Raw genomic sequence first — 15,660 nt, 5'->3', positions numbered from 1 at the left:
TGGAACATTGCTGCTATAACAGCCTCCAGTCTTCTGGGAAGGCTTTCCACTAGATGTTGGAACATTGCTGCTATAACAGCCTCCAGTCTTCTGGGAAGGCTTTCCACTAGATGTAGGAACATTGCTGCTATAACAGCCTCCAGTCTTCTGGGAAGGCTTTCCACTAGATGTAGGAACATTTCTGCGGGGACTTTCTTCCATTCAGCCACAAGAGGATTAGTGAGGTTGGTCTCTGATGTTGGACGATTGGCCCTGGCTCACAGTCAGTGTTCCAATTCATCCCAAACCATTTCTGCATGGACCTCACTTTGTGCATAGGGGCATTGTCATGCTGAAACAGGAAAGGGCCTTCCCCAAACTGTTGCTACAATGTTGAAAGCACAGAATCTTATAGAATGTCATTATATGATGTAATGCTAAGATTTCCCTTCACTAGAACTAAGGGGCCTAACTCGAACCATAAAAAACAGCCCCAGACCATTATTCTTCCTCCACCAAACTTTCCAGTTGGCACTATGCATTGGGGGAGGCAGTGTTCTCCTGGCAAACTCAAATTTGTCCGTCGGACTGCCGGATGGTGATTCATCACTCCAAAGAACGCGTTTCCACTGTTCCAGAGTCCAATGGCAGTGAGCTTTACACCACTCCAGCCAACGCTTGGCATTGTGCATGGTGATCCTAGGCTTGTGTGTGGCTGCTCGGCCATGGAAACCAATTTCATGAAGCTCCAGACAAACAGTTATTGTGTTGACGTTTCTTCCAGAGGCAGTTTGGAACTTGGTAGTGAGTGTTGCAACCGAAGACAGACGATTTTTTTACGTGTGTCCACATACTTTAGTATATATAGTGTAAGTCTATAGTATACAAACATTGAGAACATCTGCTCTTTCCATGACATAGACTGACCAAATGAAAGCTATGATCCCCTATTGATGTAACTTGTTAAATTCAGTTCAATCAGTGTAGATGAAGGGGAGGAGACGGGTTAAAGAACGATGTTTAACCCTTGAGACAATTTAGACATGAATTTTGTACGTGTGCTATTCAGAGGGGGAATTGGCAAGACAAAACATGTAAAGTGCCTTTGAACAGGGCCTGCTAATACTTATTTTCCACCATAATTTGCAAATAAATTCATTAAAAATCCTACAATGTGATTTTCTGGATTGTTTTTCTCATTTTGTCTGTCATAGTTGAAGTGTACCTATGATGAAAATTACAGGCCTCTCTCATCTTTTTAAGTGGGAGAACTTGCACAATTGGTGGCTGACTAAATACTTTTTTTGCCCCACTGTAGGCTATATATATGATATACACTCTCCTCCATTTTTATTTGTACCTTCAGCGTCCAGTAGTCTCTCTATGGCCAGCTGGTCTTTGGCTACAGTAAAGGCATGGTCCAGTCTCTCCACTGGACTTAGGCTCAGAACCCTGTCCCAGCTCAACATATTGGGCCTGGAGAAACAACACACCAGCAGCATCAAGTCAACATTAAATCAACATCAAATCAAGGCCTGTGAGCTCCAAACAACATTCCCAATGTAGTTTCCTTGAAAAGAACCAGTTATTTTCATAGAATATTCTGTGTGATAGTGTTCTGTACATAAGAGTACTTATTGTCTATATACTATTCAACTATTGCAGGACATATACTATTCTATTAACATATTCTTCAGATCTACTATATATTCTATCCATAATCTCTATACATCCCATCACATCTATATGTACTGTATCTATACAGTGCATTCAGAAACTATTCAGACCCCTTGATTTTTTCCAAATTTGACTATGTTACAGTCTTATCTAAAATGGAATTAATCGTTTTTTCAAACTACACAATACCCCATAATGACAAAGCAAAAACATTGTTGGAAAACACACACTCTGCATTGATGGAAAAGGACCCGTAAGTAAGCATTTTCACTGTTAGTCTACACCTGTTGTTCCCGAAGCATGTGACAAATAAAATGTGATTGATTGATACACACACAGGGTCAAATCCACACGATCTGTGACATGACAGACGTAAAAATGGCGAGGTGAGCAGTGTTCACACACGCCACGCAAGCAGTTACCCCGCCATGGCTGCTGCGATCTTCCCCTAGTGACACAGCCTCGGGCTGACACCAACACACACACACACACACACAGGGAGAGAGAGAGAGAGACCCTCAGAGCAAACACAGCCAGGGGGCCAGATAGGGCCTCATACACTGCTATTTAGAGCCTCCTTCTCAACTCCAGTGAGGTGGAATTGGACTTGTTTAAATGCTGAGATAAGACTGGTCTGGTCACTGTCTTGAATGAGCTGCTTGCTGCTGGATTGAGGTGAAAGCAGTAGTGTTTAGGGGCAAGGTTTAGAATTTCACTTGTACATATTTTACCAACTTCTACACTGAAAATGTTCTGAAAACAAACATTTTCAACATGGCCACTGTCCAGGTCTTGGTATACAGAACGAGACATCTAGACCGGGTCTCTCTAACCCTGTTCCTGGAGAGATACTGTCCTGTAGGTGTTCACTCCAACCCTGTTCCTGGAGAGCTACCGTCCTGTAGGTTTTCACTCTAACCCTGTTCCTGGAGAGCTACCGTCCTGTAGGTTTTAACTCCAACCCTGTTCCTGGAGAGCTACCGTCCTGTAGGTTTTAACTCCAACCCTGTTCCTGGAGAGCTACCGTCCTGTAGGTTTTAACTCCAACCCTGTTCCTGGAGAGCTACCGTCCTGTAGGTTTTAACTCCAACCCTGTTCCTGGAGAGCTACCGTCCTGTAGGTGTTCACTCCAACCCTGTTCCTGGAGAGCTACCGTCCTGTAAGTTTTAACTCCAACCCTGTTCCTGGAGAGCTACCGTCCTGTAGGTTTTAACTCCAACCCTGTTCCTGGAGAGCTACCGTCCTGTAGGTTTTAACTCCAACCCTGTTCCTGGAGAGCTACCGTCCGGTAGGTTTTAACTCCAACCCTGTTCCTGGAGAGCTACCATCCGGTAGGTTTTAACTCCAACTCTGTTCCTGGAGAGCTACCGTCCTGTAGGTGTTCACTCCAACCCTGTTCCTGGAGAGCTACCATTCGGTAGGTTTTAACTCCAACCCTGTTCCTGGAGAGCTACCGTCCGGTAAGTTTTAACTCCAACCCTGTTCCTGGAGAGCTACCGTCCTGTAGGTTTTAACTCCAACCCTGTTCCTGGAGAGCTACCATCCGGTAGGTTTTAACTCCAACCCTGTTCCTGGAGAGCTACCATCCTGTAGGTGTTCACTCCAACCCTGTTCCTGGAGAGCTACCGTCCTGTAGGTTTTAACTCCAACCCTGTTCCTGGAGAACTACCGTCCTGTAGGTGTTCACTCCAACCCTGTTCCTGGAGAGCTACCGTCCTGTAGGTTTTAACTCCAACCCTGTTCCTGGAGAACTACCGTCCTGTAGGTTTTAACTCCAACCCTGTTCCTGGAGAGCTACCGTCCGGTAGGTTTTAACTCCAACCCTGTTCCTGGAGAGCTACCATCCGGTAGGTTTTAACTCCAACTCTGTTCCTGGAGAGCTACCGTCCTGTAGGTGTTCACTCCAACCCTGTTCCTGGAGAGCTACCATTCGGTAGGTTTTAACTCCAACCCTGTTCCTGGAGAGCTACCGTCCGGTAAGTTTTAACTCCAACCCTGTTCCTGGAGAGCTACCGTCCTGTAGGTTTTAACTCCAACCCTGTTCCTGGAGAGCTACCATCCGGTAGGTTTTAACTCCAACCCTGTTCCTGGAGAGCTACCGTCCGGTAAGTTTTAACTCCAACCCTGTTCCTGGAGAGCTACCATCCGGTAGGTTTTAACTCCAACCCTGGGGTTTTATTACAGACAGAAATACTGCTCAGTTTCATCAACTGTCCAGGTGGCTGGTCTCAGACGATCCCGCAGGTGAAGAAGCCGGATGTGGAGGTCCTGGACTGGCAATGTTAAACGTGGTCTGCGGTTGTGAGGCCGTTTGGACGTCCTGCTAAATTCTCTAAAATGGTTTATGGTAAGGAAATTAACATTCAATTATCTGGCAACAGCTCTGGTGAACATTCCTGCAGTCAGCATGCCAATTGCACGCTCCCTCAAAACTTGAGACATCTGTGACATTTTAGAGTGGCCTTGTATTGTCCCCAGCACAAGGTGCACCTGTGTAATGATCATGCTGTTTAATCAGATTCTTGATATGCCACAACTGTCAGGTGGATGGATTATCTTGGCAAAGGCGGAATACTCACTAACAGGGATGTAAACAAATATGTGCAGAACATTTAAGAGAAATAAGCTTTTTGTGGGTATGGAACATTTCTGGGATCTTTTATTTCAGCTCATTAAATCGTGGGACCAACACTTTACATGTTGCATTTACATTTTTGTTCAGTATAATAATTATCTGATTGGTAAGCTGAATAATTTTACTTACAACTGAGGTTGGAGTGAAAACCTACAGAAGGGTACCTCTCCAGGAACAGGGTTGGAGTGAAAACCTACAGAAGTGTAACTCTCCAGGAACAGGGTTGGAGTGAAAACCTACAGAAGTGTAACTCTCCAGGAACAGGGTTAGAGTGAAAACCTACAGAAGTGTACCTCTCCAGGAACAGGGTTGGAGTGAAAACCTACAGAAGTGTAACTCTCCAGGAACAGGGTTAGAGTGAAAACCTACAGAAGTGTAACTCTCCAGGAACAGGGTTAGAGTGAAAACCTACAGAAGTGTAACTCTCCAGGAACAGGGTTAGAGTGAAAACCTACAGAAGTGTAACTCTCCAGGAACAGGGTTAGAGTGAAAACCTACAGAAGTGTAACTCTCCAGGAACATGGTTGGAAAGCCCTGATCTAAACAGTATACCTTTGGATAGATATACAACCATTAGGGTGACACTGTTGCTACCGGAACATCCCCTGGCCCCCTGACCCCTGACCTGAAGCGGTGCAGGATGGCGTTAAAGGCCAGTCCGTCGGCCCAGCTGGTGGTGAAGTTGAGCACGTTGACGTGGTCCTGGTAGGAGCGGGTACACTGCCTCACCCAGCTCAGCAGGATCTTCTCACTGTTGGTCTGCTGCAAGTTGGACATGATGTCCTTCATGATGTCTTTCACCTGAGAGGGACCATACATATAGAGAGGGGAGAAACACAGAGGGAAGAGAGACACAGAAACAGGGGAAAGACAGAGACAGATAGAAACACAGGGACAGGGGAGAGAGAGACAGACAGGGGAGAGAGAGACAGATACACATGGCCAGGGGAGAGAGAGACAGATACACATGGACAGGGGAGAGAGAGACAGACAGGGGAGAGAGAGACAGATACACATGGACAGGGGAGAGAGAGACAGACAGGGGAGAGAGAGACAGATACACATGGACAGGGGAGAGAGAGACAGACAGGGGAGAGAGAGACAGATACACATGGACAGGGGAGAGAGAGACAGACAGGGGAGAGAGAGACAGATAGAAACACAGGGACAGGGGAGAGAGAGACAGACGGAGGAGAGAGAGACAGACAGGGGAGAGAGAGACAGATAGAGACACAGGGACAGGGGAGAGAGAGACAGACAGGGGAGAGAGAGACAGACAGGGGAGAGAGAGACAGACAGGGGAGAGAGAGACCGATACACATGGACAGTGGAGAGAGAGACAGATGGAGACACAGGGACAGGGGAGAGAGAGACAGACAGGGGAGAGAGAGACAGATAGAGACACAGGGACAGGGGAGAGAGAGACAGACAGGGGAGAGAGAGACAGACAGGGGAGAGAGAGACAGACAGGGGAGAGAGAGACAGACAGGGGAGAGAGAGACAGATACACATGGACAGTGGAGAGAGAGACAGACAGGGGAGAGAGAGACATACACATGGACAGTGGAGAGAGAGACAGATGGAGACACAGGGACAGGGGAGAGAGAGACAGATGGAGACACAGGGACAGGGGAGAGAGAGACAGACAGGGGAGAAAGAGACAGGGGAGAGAGAGACAGACAGGGGAGAGAGAGACAGACAGGGGAGAGAGAGACAGGCCGGGGAGAGAGAGATACACATGGACAGGGGAGAGAGAGAGACAGATAGAGACACGGGGACAGGGGAGAGAGAGACAGACAGGGGAGAGCAAGACAGACAGGGGAGAGAGAGAGATACACATGGACAGGGGAAAGAGAGACAGATAGAGACACGGAGACGGTGGAGAGAGAGACAGATAGAGATACGGAGACAGGGGAGAGAGAGACAGACAGGGGAGAGACAGATAGGGGAGAGAGAGACAGATGGAGACACAGGGACAGGGGAGAGAGAGACAGACAGGGGAGAAAGAGACAGGGGAGAGAGAGACAGACAGGGGAGAGAGAGACAGACAGGGGAGAGAGAGACAGGCCAGGGAGAGAGATACACATGGACAGGGGAGAGAGAGAGACAGATAGAGACACGGGGACAGGGGAGAGAGAGACAGACAGGGGAGAGCAAGACAGACAGGGGAGAGAGAGAGATACACATGGACAGGGGAAAGAGAGACAGTTAGAGATACGGAGACGGTGGAGAGAGAGACAGATAGAGATACGGAGACAGGGGAGAGAGAGACAGACAGGGGAGAGACAGATAGGGGAGAGAGACAGATGGAGACACGGGGACAGGGGAGAGAGAGACAGACAGAAAGAGACACCGGGACAGGGGAGAGAGAGACAGACAGGGGAGAGACAGACAGAAAAGAGAGACAGGGGAGAGACACAGGGACAGGCAAAAGAGGAGGGTTTGTAAGTAGAACACCAATTATACAAGTCCTGTCACATGTCTGAGACGCAGAAAATATTTGCCTTTTCAACAGCTCTTTTGTTGATCGTTCAAAGCTACGTCCTCAGTGGACAGTACACTCAAGGCAAACTCATCTCTCTCTCTGTGTGCGTGCGTTCACCTGCCAGTGGAGGATAATACTCCAGATGAGACCCAGAGTCAGCTTGTGGTTTCCATCAACAATGTCTGTTCCTCCTATGTTTACCAGATCCACCTGAGTTAGTGAGAGAAAGAGAGAGGGTGGGAGAGAGACAACCATCAAAAGGAATAGAAAATTCCACATGCCAATTAGGATCTGGCTAAAAATACTTGAATTAGTTATAGAACCCATTGCCCTTTATGGTTGTGAGGTCTGGGGTCTGAATTAATCAAATGGAACAAACACCAAATTGAGACTCCGCGTACAACGTAAAACACCAAATAATGCATGCAGAGCAGAATTAGGCTGATACCCGCTAATTTTCAAAATCCAGAAAAGGGACGTTCAATTCTACAACCTCCTAAAAGGAAGCGATTCCCAAACCTTCCATAACAAAGCCATCACCTACAGAGAGATGAGCCTGGAGAAGAGTCCCCTAAGCAAGCTGGTGCTGGGGCTCTGTTCACAAACACACCCCACAGAGCCCCAGGACAACAACACAATTCGACCCAACCAATGAGAAAACAAAAAGATACTTAACACATTGGAAAGAATTAACAAAAAAAAAAAAGAGCGAACTAGAATGTTTTTTGGCCCTAAACAGAGAGTACACAGTGGCAGAAAACCTGACCACTGTGACTGACCCAAACTTAAGGAAAGCTTTGACTATGTACAGACTCAGTGAGCATAGCCTTGCTATTGAGAAAGGTCGCCGTAGACAGACTTGGCTCTCAAGAGAAGACAGGCTATGTGCACACTGCCCACAAAATGAGGTGGAAACTGAGCTGCACTTCCTAACCTCCTGTCCAATGTATGACCATATTAGAGACACATATTTCCCTCAGATTACACAGATCCACAAAGAATTTGAAAATAAACCCAATTTTGATAAACTCCCAAATCTACTGGGTGAAATACCACACTGTGCCATCACAACAGCAAGATTTGTGACCTGTTGCCACAAGAAAAGGTCAACCAGTGAAGAACAAACACCATTCTAAATACAACCCATATTTATGCTTATTTATTTTCCCTTCAACCATGTGTACATCGTTACAACACTGTATACAGACATAATGACATTTGTAATGTCTTTATTCTTTTGAAACTTCTGTGAGTGTAATGTTTACTGTTCATTTTTTTTGTTTATTTCACTTTCGTATACTATCTACCTCACTTGCTTTGGCAATGTTAACACATGTTTCCCATGCCAATAAAGCACTTAAATTTAAATCTATAGAGACAGACATCGAGACAGAGAGACAAAGAGGTCAAGATATTAAAAAGTCAAGTCAAAATGCTTTTTATTACCTTCCCTTATAGAAAGTTGAACATGCTGTAATACTCAAGATTAACAACTTGTACCATTAAGCTGCTTTGCGGGCTTTCCTGTGATCCAATAACTAATCTCAGTCTCCCACAGCTGTCCTCACCTCTAGAGCTGTAGGCTGCTGTGTGTGGTCAAGTGAAACCCAGAAACCCCACATGTAAAAAGTGCGAAAGTGGATTAAAAGTGTCTAATGATATCCCCAACACCCTGTGACACCAGCCTAATCATGTGACAGGCTTACATTCATGGAGTGATGGAGTGACTACAAACACACAGGGGGTAGAATGGAACATTCTGGAACACTATTCCTGGGGTCAGGGGGGCAACGAGTGACCTCTCAGACAATAACATGACCCTTAAACTCTTGACCCCACCCTGCATTAACCCAATCATGCCTGCATTATCACACACACGTGATACACAGTACAGATAGAGATACACAGTACAGATACACAGTACAGACAGAGATACACAGATATAGATACACAGTACAGATAGAGAAACACAGTACAGATAGCGAGATACACAGTACAGATACACAGTACAGATAGAGATACACAGTACAAATACACAGAACAGATACACAGTACAAATATAGATACACAGTACAGATAGAGAGATACACAGTACAGATACACAGTACAGATACAGAGATACACAGTACAAATAGAGATACACAGTACAGATAGAGATACACAGTACAGATACAGAGATACACAGTACAGATACAGAGATACACAGTACAGATACAGAGATACACAGTACAGATACAGAGATACACAGTACAGATACACAGTACAGATAGAGATACACAGTACAGATACAGATACACAGTACAGATACAGAGATACACAGTACAGATACAGAGATACACAGTACAGATACACAGTACAGATAGAGATACACAGTACAGATAGAGAGATACATATACACAGTACAGATACACAGTACAGATAGAGATACACAGTACAGATAGAGATACACAGTACAGATAGAGATACACAGTACAGATACACAGTACAGATAGAGAGATACACAGTACAGCTACACAGTACAGATAGAGAGATACACAGTACAGATAGAGAGATACACAGTACAGATACACAGTACAGATTAGAGGTCGGCCGATTAATCGCAGTGGCCGATTAATTAGGGCCGATTTCAATTTTTCATAACAAAATAATCACTAGTTAACTACACATGGTTGATGATATTACTAGATATTATCTAGTGTGTCCTGTGTTGCGTATAATCTGACTGAGCATACAAGTATCTAAGTATCTGACTGAGCGGTGGTAGGCAGAAGCAGGCGCATAAACATTCATTCAAACAGCACTTTTGTGCGTTTTGCCAGCAGCTCTTCGTTGTGCGTCAAGCATTGCGCTGTTTATGACTTCAAGCCTATCAACTCCCGAGATGAGGCTGGTGTAACCGAAGTGAAATGGCTATCTAGTTAGCGCGCGCTAATAGCGTTTCAAACGTCACTTGCTCTGAGCCTTCTAGTAGTTGTTCCCCTTGCTCTGCATGGGTAACGCTGCTTCGAGGGTGGCTGTTGTCGATGTGTTCCTGGTTCGAGCCCAGAGATGAGCGAGGAGAGGGACGGAAGCTATACTGTTACACTGGCAATACTAAAGTGCCTATAAGAAGATCCAATAGTCAAAGGTTAATGAAATTCAAAAGGTATAGAGGGAAATATGTAATGAACATTGTCCTCCTCTTCTGAGGAGGAGAAGCGAGAAGGATCGGAGGATCAAAACGCAGCATGGTAAGTGTCCATAATGTTTATTTTAATACATAAACTCAACACTACGACATACAAAACAATAAACGTGAAATGAACGAAACAGTCCCGTGCGGCGACAAACACTGACATGGAAGACAAACACCCACAACCCAAAAGTGAAACCCAGGCTACCTAAGTATGATTCTCAATCAAGGACAACAATTGACAGCTGCCAACATAGAAAAACAAACAGACTGCCCACCCAACTCACGCCCTGACCATACTAAAACAAAGATAAAATAACAGAACTATAGTCAGAACATGACAAAATAGTCCTATAATTCATATAATAACTACAACCTACAACTTCTTACCTGGGAATATTGAAGACTCATGTTAAAAGGAACCACCAGCTTTCATATGTTCTCATGTTCTGAGCAAGGAACTTAAACGTTAGCTTTCTTACATAACACATATTGCACTTTTACTTTCTTCTCCAACACTTTGTTTTTGCATTATTTAAACCCAATTGAGCATGTTTCATAATTTACTTGAGGCTAAATTGATTTTATTGTAAAATAAGTGTTCATTCAGTATTGTTGTAATTGTCATTATTACAAATACATGTATTTATTTATTTTTTATTTAAAAAATAATAATAATAAATCGGCCGATTAATCGGTAGCGGCTTTTTTGGTCCTCCAATAATCGGTATCGGTATCAGCGTTGAAAAATCATAATTGGTCGACCTCTAGAACAGATACACAGTACAGATAGAGATACACAGTACAGATACACAGTACAGATCGAGATACACACGCACACACAAAAGTTAAGTACCGTAACTAAAATAAAGCAGTAGAAAACTACACCTTCTATCATTCTCCTGTCTGGGTGGCTAGTTGTTTATGAGAGGGTGTCGACCCCAGAGCTACTAATCCTGGCCATGTAAACCTCTCTAAACAGTCACACCTTCTTTGAAGGATTCCTCCAGAGGCCCTGGGGAACGTTGCGAGTCGGTGATGCCCAGCCATCACTCACACAGCCTGTCATTATGCAAAGAATGTGGGGGGGAGGCTTGAAAAACAAGACAAAGGCGGCAATAGTACTGTTTGTCCATTTTGAGACACCGTAGCCAGTATTCGCTTCCTCAAAATAGTCAGAATTCATCTAAAATAACTCAAGAAATCTGTCATTAATTTTGACGTTTTTGCCGAGGAGAGTAAGTCGAACTGCAACGCTGTCTCCCGAGTGACCAGAGGTTTAAGACACTGCATCACAGTGCTAGAGGTGTCACTAGAGAGCCAGGTTCCATCCCAGGCTGTGTCGCAGTCGGCCGTGAACGGGAGACCCATGAGGCGGCGCACAATTGGCTCAGCGTCTTCCGGGTTAGGGGAGGGATTGGCCGGCCGGGAGGTCCTTGCACTCTAGTGACTCCTGTGGCGGGCCAGGCGCACGCACGCTGACTTCGGTCACCAGGTGTACGGTGTTTCCTCCAACACATTGGTGCGGCTGGCTTCCGGGTTAAGCGAGCAGTGTCAAGAAGCAGCACCTCTCCCGTGGACTGCAACTACCAATTGAATATCACGAAACTGGGGAGTAAAATACAAAGAAACTACAACGCTGCTGGGTTTTTCATGCTCTACGGTTTCCTGTGTGTATCGAGAATGGTCTACCACCTAAAGGACTTCCAGACAACTTGACACAACTGTAGATATATCAGGCACACAATACAGAAGAAGTCACTAACAAACTCACACACACACACGACGGCCTGCTATTTTTCTGCCAGTGTGGATAACATGCCACCCCTACCCTAGTGAGCTCCTCATGCAAAGACCCCATCTTATCTCCCACAGACAAGGTCACAACATGAACACAGGCCATTGTATGGAGACACAAGGGAAAGGGGAACGCCGCAGCCCGTCTGGTGTTCAACCTTCCCAAGTTCTCTCACGTCACCCCGCTCCTCCGCTCTCTCCACTGGCTTCCAGTTGAAGCTCGCATCCGCTACAAGACCATGGTGCTTGCCTACGGAGCTGTGAGGGGAACGGCACCGCAGTACCTCCAGGCTCTGATCAGGCCCTACACCCAAGCAAGGGCACTGCGTTCATCCACCTCTGGCCTGCTCGCCTCCCTACCATTGAGGAAGTACAGTTCCCGCTCAGCCCAGTCAAAACTGTTCGCTGCTCTGGCCCCCAATGGTGGAACAAACTCCCTCACGACGCCAGGACAGCGGAGTCAATCACCACCTTCCGGAGACACCTGAAACCCCACCTCTTCAAGGAATACCTAGGATAAGATAAGTAATCCTTCTCACCACCCCCCCCTTAATGATTTAGATGCACTATTGTAAAGTGGCTGTTTCACTGGATGTCAGAAGGTGAATTCACCAATTTGTAAGTCGCTCTGGATAAGAGCGTCTGCTAAATGACTTAAATGTAAATGTAAATGGGAAAGAGCTGAGAGAGAGAGGGAGCATGCAAGAGGGAGACAGCACACTACACACCGAAGGAAAAGGGAAGAGATTAGTCAAATAGGGGGATAAAGAAGAATAAAGAGAGATACCGTGTAAAGCCCTAACGGTAGGTACTTACGTTGTTTTGATGCAGGACCTGAAGAACCTTGTTGACGTTGTTGAGGGCGTGAACTCTGGTGGACCCTCGCTCTTTGGTCTGAGAACAACAACACAGAAGAATAGGGCATGTTAGGCAGAACATACATTAATGCAAGGATCCTGCCTGACCTCAGCACACTAAGACTTTCATAGCAAAGAGTATAGTAGATTATCTAGAGTATCAGAGTGTATATAGAGAGTGTCCAGTACAAGGCAACATGTCATTTTTCCACATGTAGCCCATCCTGCACACACCCTTCAAGAGGAGTTGAGACTCACACAGGTCAGCAGGTCATGTAGGTGATATGACATTATTTCTGAGGTAGTGCTAGTTGTTTCTCTTGCCTAATGTGAAGGTTTGCTATGAGGGTAAAATCACGGAAGATTTCAGTTCCTTTACACACACCACACGCATGCACACACACACACACACACACACACACACACACACATCTTTGCACAATACTGCACTAATGATGGGCAGTGACCTGCAATTAAAGAGGCAGCTAAATCTGTCCAGACAGAGAGACTTTCAGACTTGCAGTGCTAGCCGTTGCCAAGGGCCAGTCTGCGTGCTTAATACATTTCACTTATGGCTCAACATACCACACTATAAATCAATCAGCCATTACGCCTTCAGCCCCCTCTAGTTTTTATTTTATTTTAAGGGACATGTGGAAAGAATAGGGACTGGGATGAACCGGTGCCAATTTAACTTCTTCGATATAGGGGGCGCTCTTTTAATATTTGGATAAAAAAACGTTCCCGTTTTAAACAAGATATTTTGTCACGAAAAGACGCTCGACTATGCATATAATAAGAAAACACTCTGACGATTCCAAAACTGCAAAGATATTGTCTGTGAGTGCCACAGAACTAATGCTACAGGCAAAACCAAGATTAAATTTCATACAGGAAATGCCCCAGATTTTGAATGCGCTGTGTTCCAATGTCTCCTTATATGGCTGTGAATGCGCCAGGAATGAGCCTACACTTTCTGTCGTTTCCCCAAGGTGTCTGCAGCATTGTGACGTATTTATAGGCATATCATTGGACGATTGACCATAAGAGACTACATTTACCAGGTGTCCGCTTGGTGTCCTCCGTCGAAACGATTGCGCAATCTCCAGCTGGGTCCACTTTTCCATTTGGTTCAGAGGAGAAAGGCAACTGCCACAAATGATTTATCATCGAATAGATATGTGAAAAACACCTTGAACAACGTTTGCCATATTTCTGTCGATATTATGGAGTTAATTTGGAAAAAAGTTCGGCGTTGTAATGACTGAATTTTCAGGGTTTTTTCTTAGCCAAACGTGATGAACAAAACGGAGCGATTTCTCCTACACAAATAATCTTTTTGGAAAAACTGAACATTTGCTATCTAACAGTCTCCTCATTGAAAACATCCGAAGTTCTTCAAAGGTAAATTATTTTATTTGAATGCTTTTCTTGTTTTTGTGAAAATGTTGCCTGCTGAATGCTAGGCTTAATGCTATGCTAGCTATCAATATTCTTACACAAATGCTTGTGTAGCTATGGTTGAAAAGCATATTTTGAAAATCTGAGATGAGCTTGTGAGCCAATATATTTATTTCATTTCATTTGCGATTTTCATGAATAGTTAACGTTGTGTTATGCTAATGGGCTTGAGGCTATGATTACGCTCCCGGATACGGGATTTCTCGACGCTAGAGGTTAAAAACCCTTCCTAGCCTTACATACCACAACAGGGCATTAGTACCCAATTTTGGCATTAGTATCATGGTAACAGATAGAGGGCTGGCGAGGTGTTGGGTACTGGGCTGGGCTGCTGGTGCTAGAAAACAGATTCACTGGTAGGGTAAATGAGGGGTGAATTGGGGGAGTGGGGTGAGAAAGGTCAGATATGAATATGCATACGACACACACACGACACATACACACAAACTGTACACGCACCAGGACATTTCCTGTGAGTCCCTCCAGTAGTTCCAGCAGTTTCTTGCCATCCTGCAGGTCACAGAACATGTCCTTGATGGGCATCTTTCCCGTCTGAAACACAAGAAATACACTCATCATGTGTGTGTAAGGACACTACTCGTGTGTGTGTGTGTGTCTGTGTGTGTTTGTGTGTGTAACGACACAACTCGTGTGTGTGTGTGTGTAACGACACAACTCGTGTGTGTGTGTGTGTGTGTGTGTGTGTGTAAGGACACTACTCGTGTGTGTGTGTGTGTGTGTGTGTGTGTAAGGACACTACTCGTGTGTGTGTGTATGTGTAAGGACACTACTCGTGTGTGTGTGTGTGTGTGTGTGTGTGTGTGTGTAAGGACACTACTCGTGTGTGTGTGTGTGTGTGTGTGTAAGGACACTACTCGTGTGTGTGTGTGTGTGTGTAAGGACACTACTCGTGTGTGTGTGTGTAAGGACACTACTCGTGTGTGTGTGTGTGTGTGTGTGTGTGTGTGTGTGTGTGTGTGTGTGTGTGTGTGTGTGTGTGTGTGTGTGTGTGTGTGTGTGTGTGTAAGGACACTACTCGTGTGTGTGTGTAAGGAAAGGACACTACTCGTGTGTGTGTGTGTGTAAGGACACTACTCATGTGTGTCTGTAAGGACACAATTTGTGTGTGTGTGTAAGGACACAATGTGTGTGTGTGTGTAAGGACACAATTTGTGTGTTTGTGTAAGGACACAATTTGTGTGTTTGTGTAAGGACACAATTTGTGTGTGTGTGTGTAACGACACAATTTGTGTGTGTGTGTGTGTAACGACACAACCCGTGTGTGTGTGTGTGTGTGTAAGGACACTACTCATGTGTGTGTGTGTAAGGACACTACTCATGTGTGTGTGTGTAAGGACACTACTCATGTATCTGTGTGTAAGGACACAATGTGTGTGTGTGTGTGTGTGTGTGTGTGTGTGTGTGTGTGTGTGTGTGTGTGTGTGTGTGTGTGTGTGTGTGTGTGTGTGTGTGTGTGTGTGTGTGTGTGTGTGTGTGTGTAAGGACACAGTGTGTGTGTGTGTGTGTGTGTGTGTGTGTGTGTGTGTAAGGACACAATTTGTGTGTGTGTGTAAGGACACAACTTGTGTGTGTGTGT

General features: G+C 45.2%; 1 protein-coding gene across 7 annotated transcripts in view; it reads right to left on the bottom strand.

Moving 5' to 3' along the window:
* The window catches only part of utrn (utrophin), a 339,503-nt gene that overhangs the window by 275,525 nt on the left and 48,318 nt on the right, over nt 1–15,660 (bottom strand). For all 7 annotated transcript variants that reach the window (XM_064991301.1, XM_064991300.1, XM_064991305.1 and 4 more), the window contains 5 exons: nt 14,523–14,615; nt 12,562–12,639; nt 6,894–6,986; nt 4,917–5,092; nt 1,340–1,455 (listed from right to left, as the gene is read on the bottom strand). In XM_064991301.1, coding sequence (XP_064847373.1) covers nt 1,340–1,455; nt 4,917–5,092; nt 6,894–6,986; nt 12,562–12,639; nt 14,523–14,615 — 556 coding nt within the window. The remainder of the gene's footprint in view (nt 1–1,339; nt 1,456–4,916; nt 5,093–6,893; nt 6,987–12,561; nt 12,640–14,522; nt 14,616–15,660) is intronic.

The sequence above is a fragment of the Oncorhynchus masou genome, chromosome 16 (assembly GCF_036934945.1).
Source record: "Oncorhynchus masou masou isolate Uvic2021 chromosome 16, UVic_Omas_1.1, whole genome shotgun sequence".
Taxonomy (NCBI): Eukaryota; Metazoa; Chordata; class Actinopteri; order Salmoniformes; family Salmonidae; genus Oncorhynchus; species Oncorhynchus masou.
The sequence above is the reverse complement of the archived record's forward strand: the minus strand, read 5'-3'. Positions and strand labels throughout refer to the sequence as shown.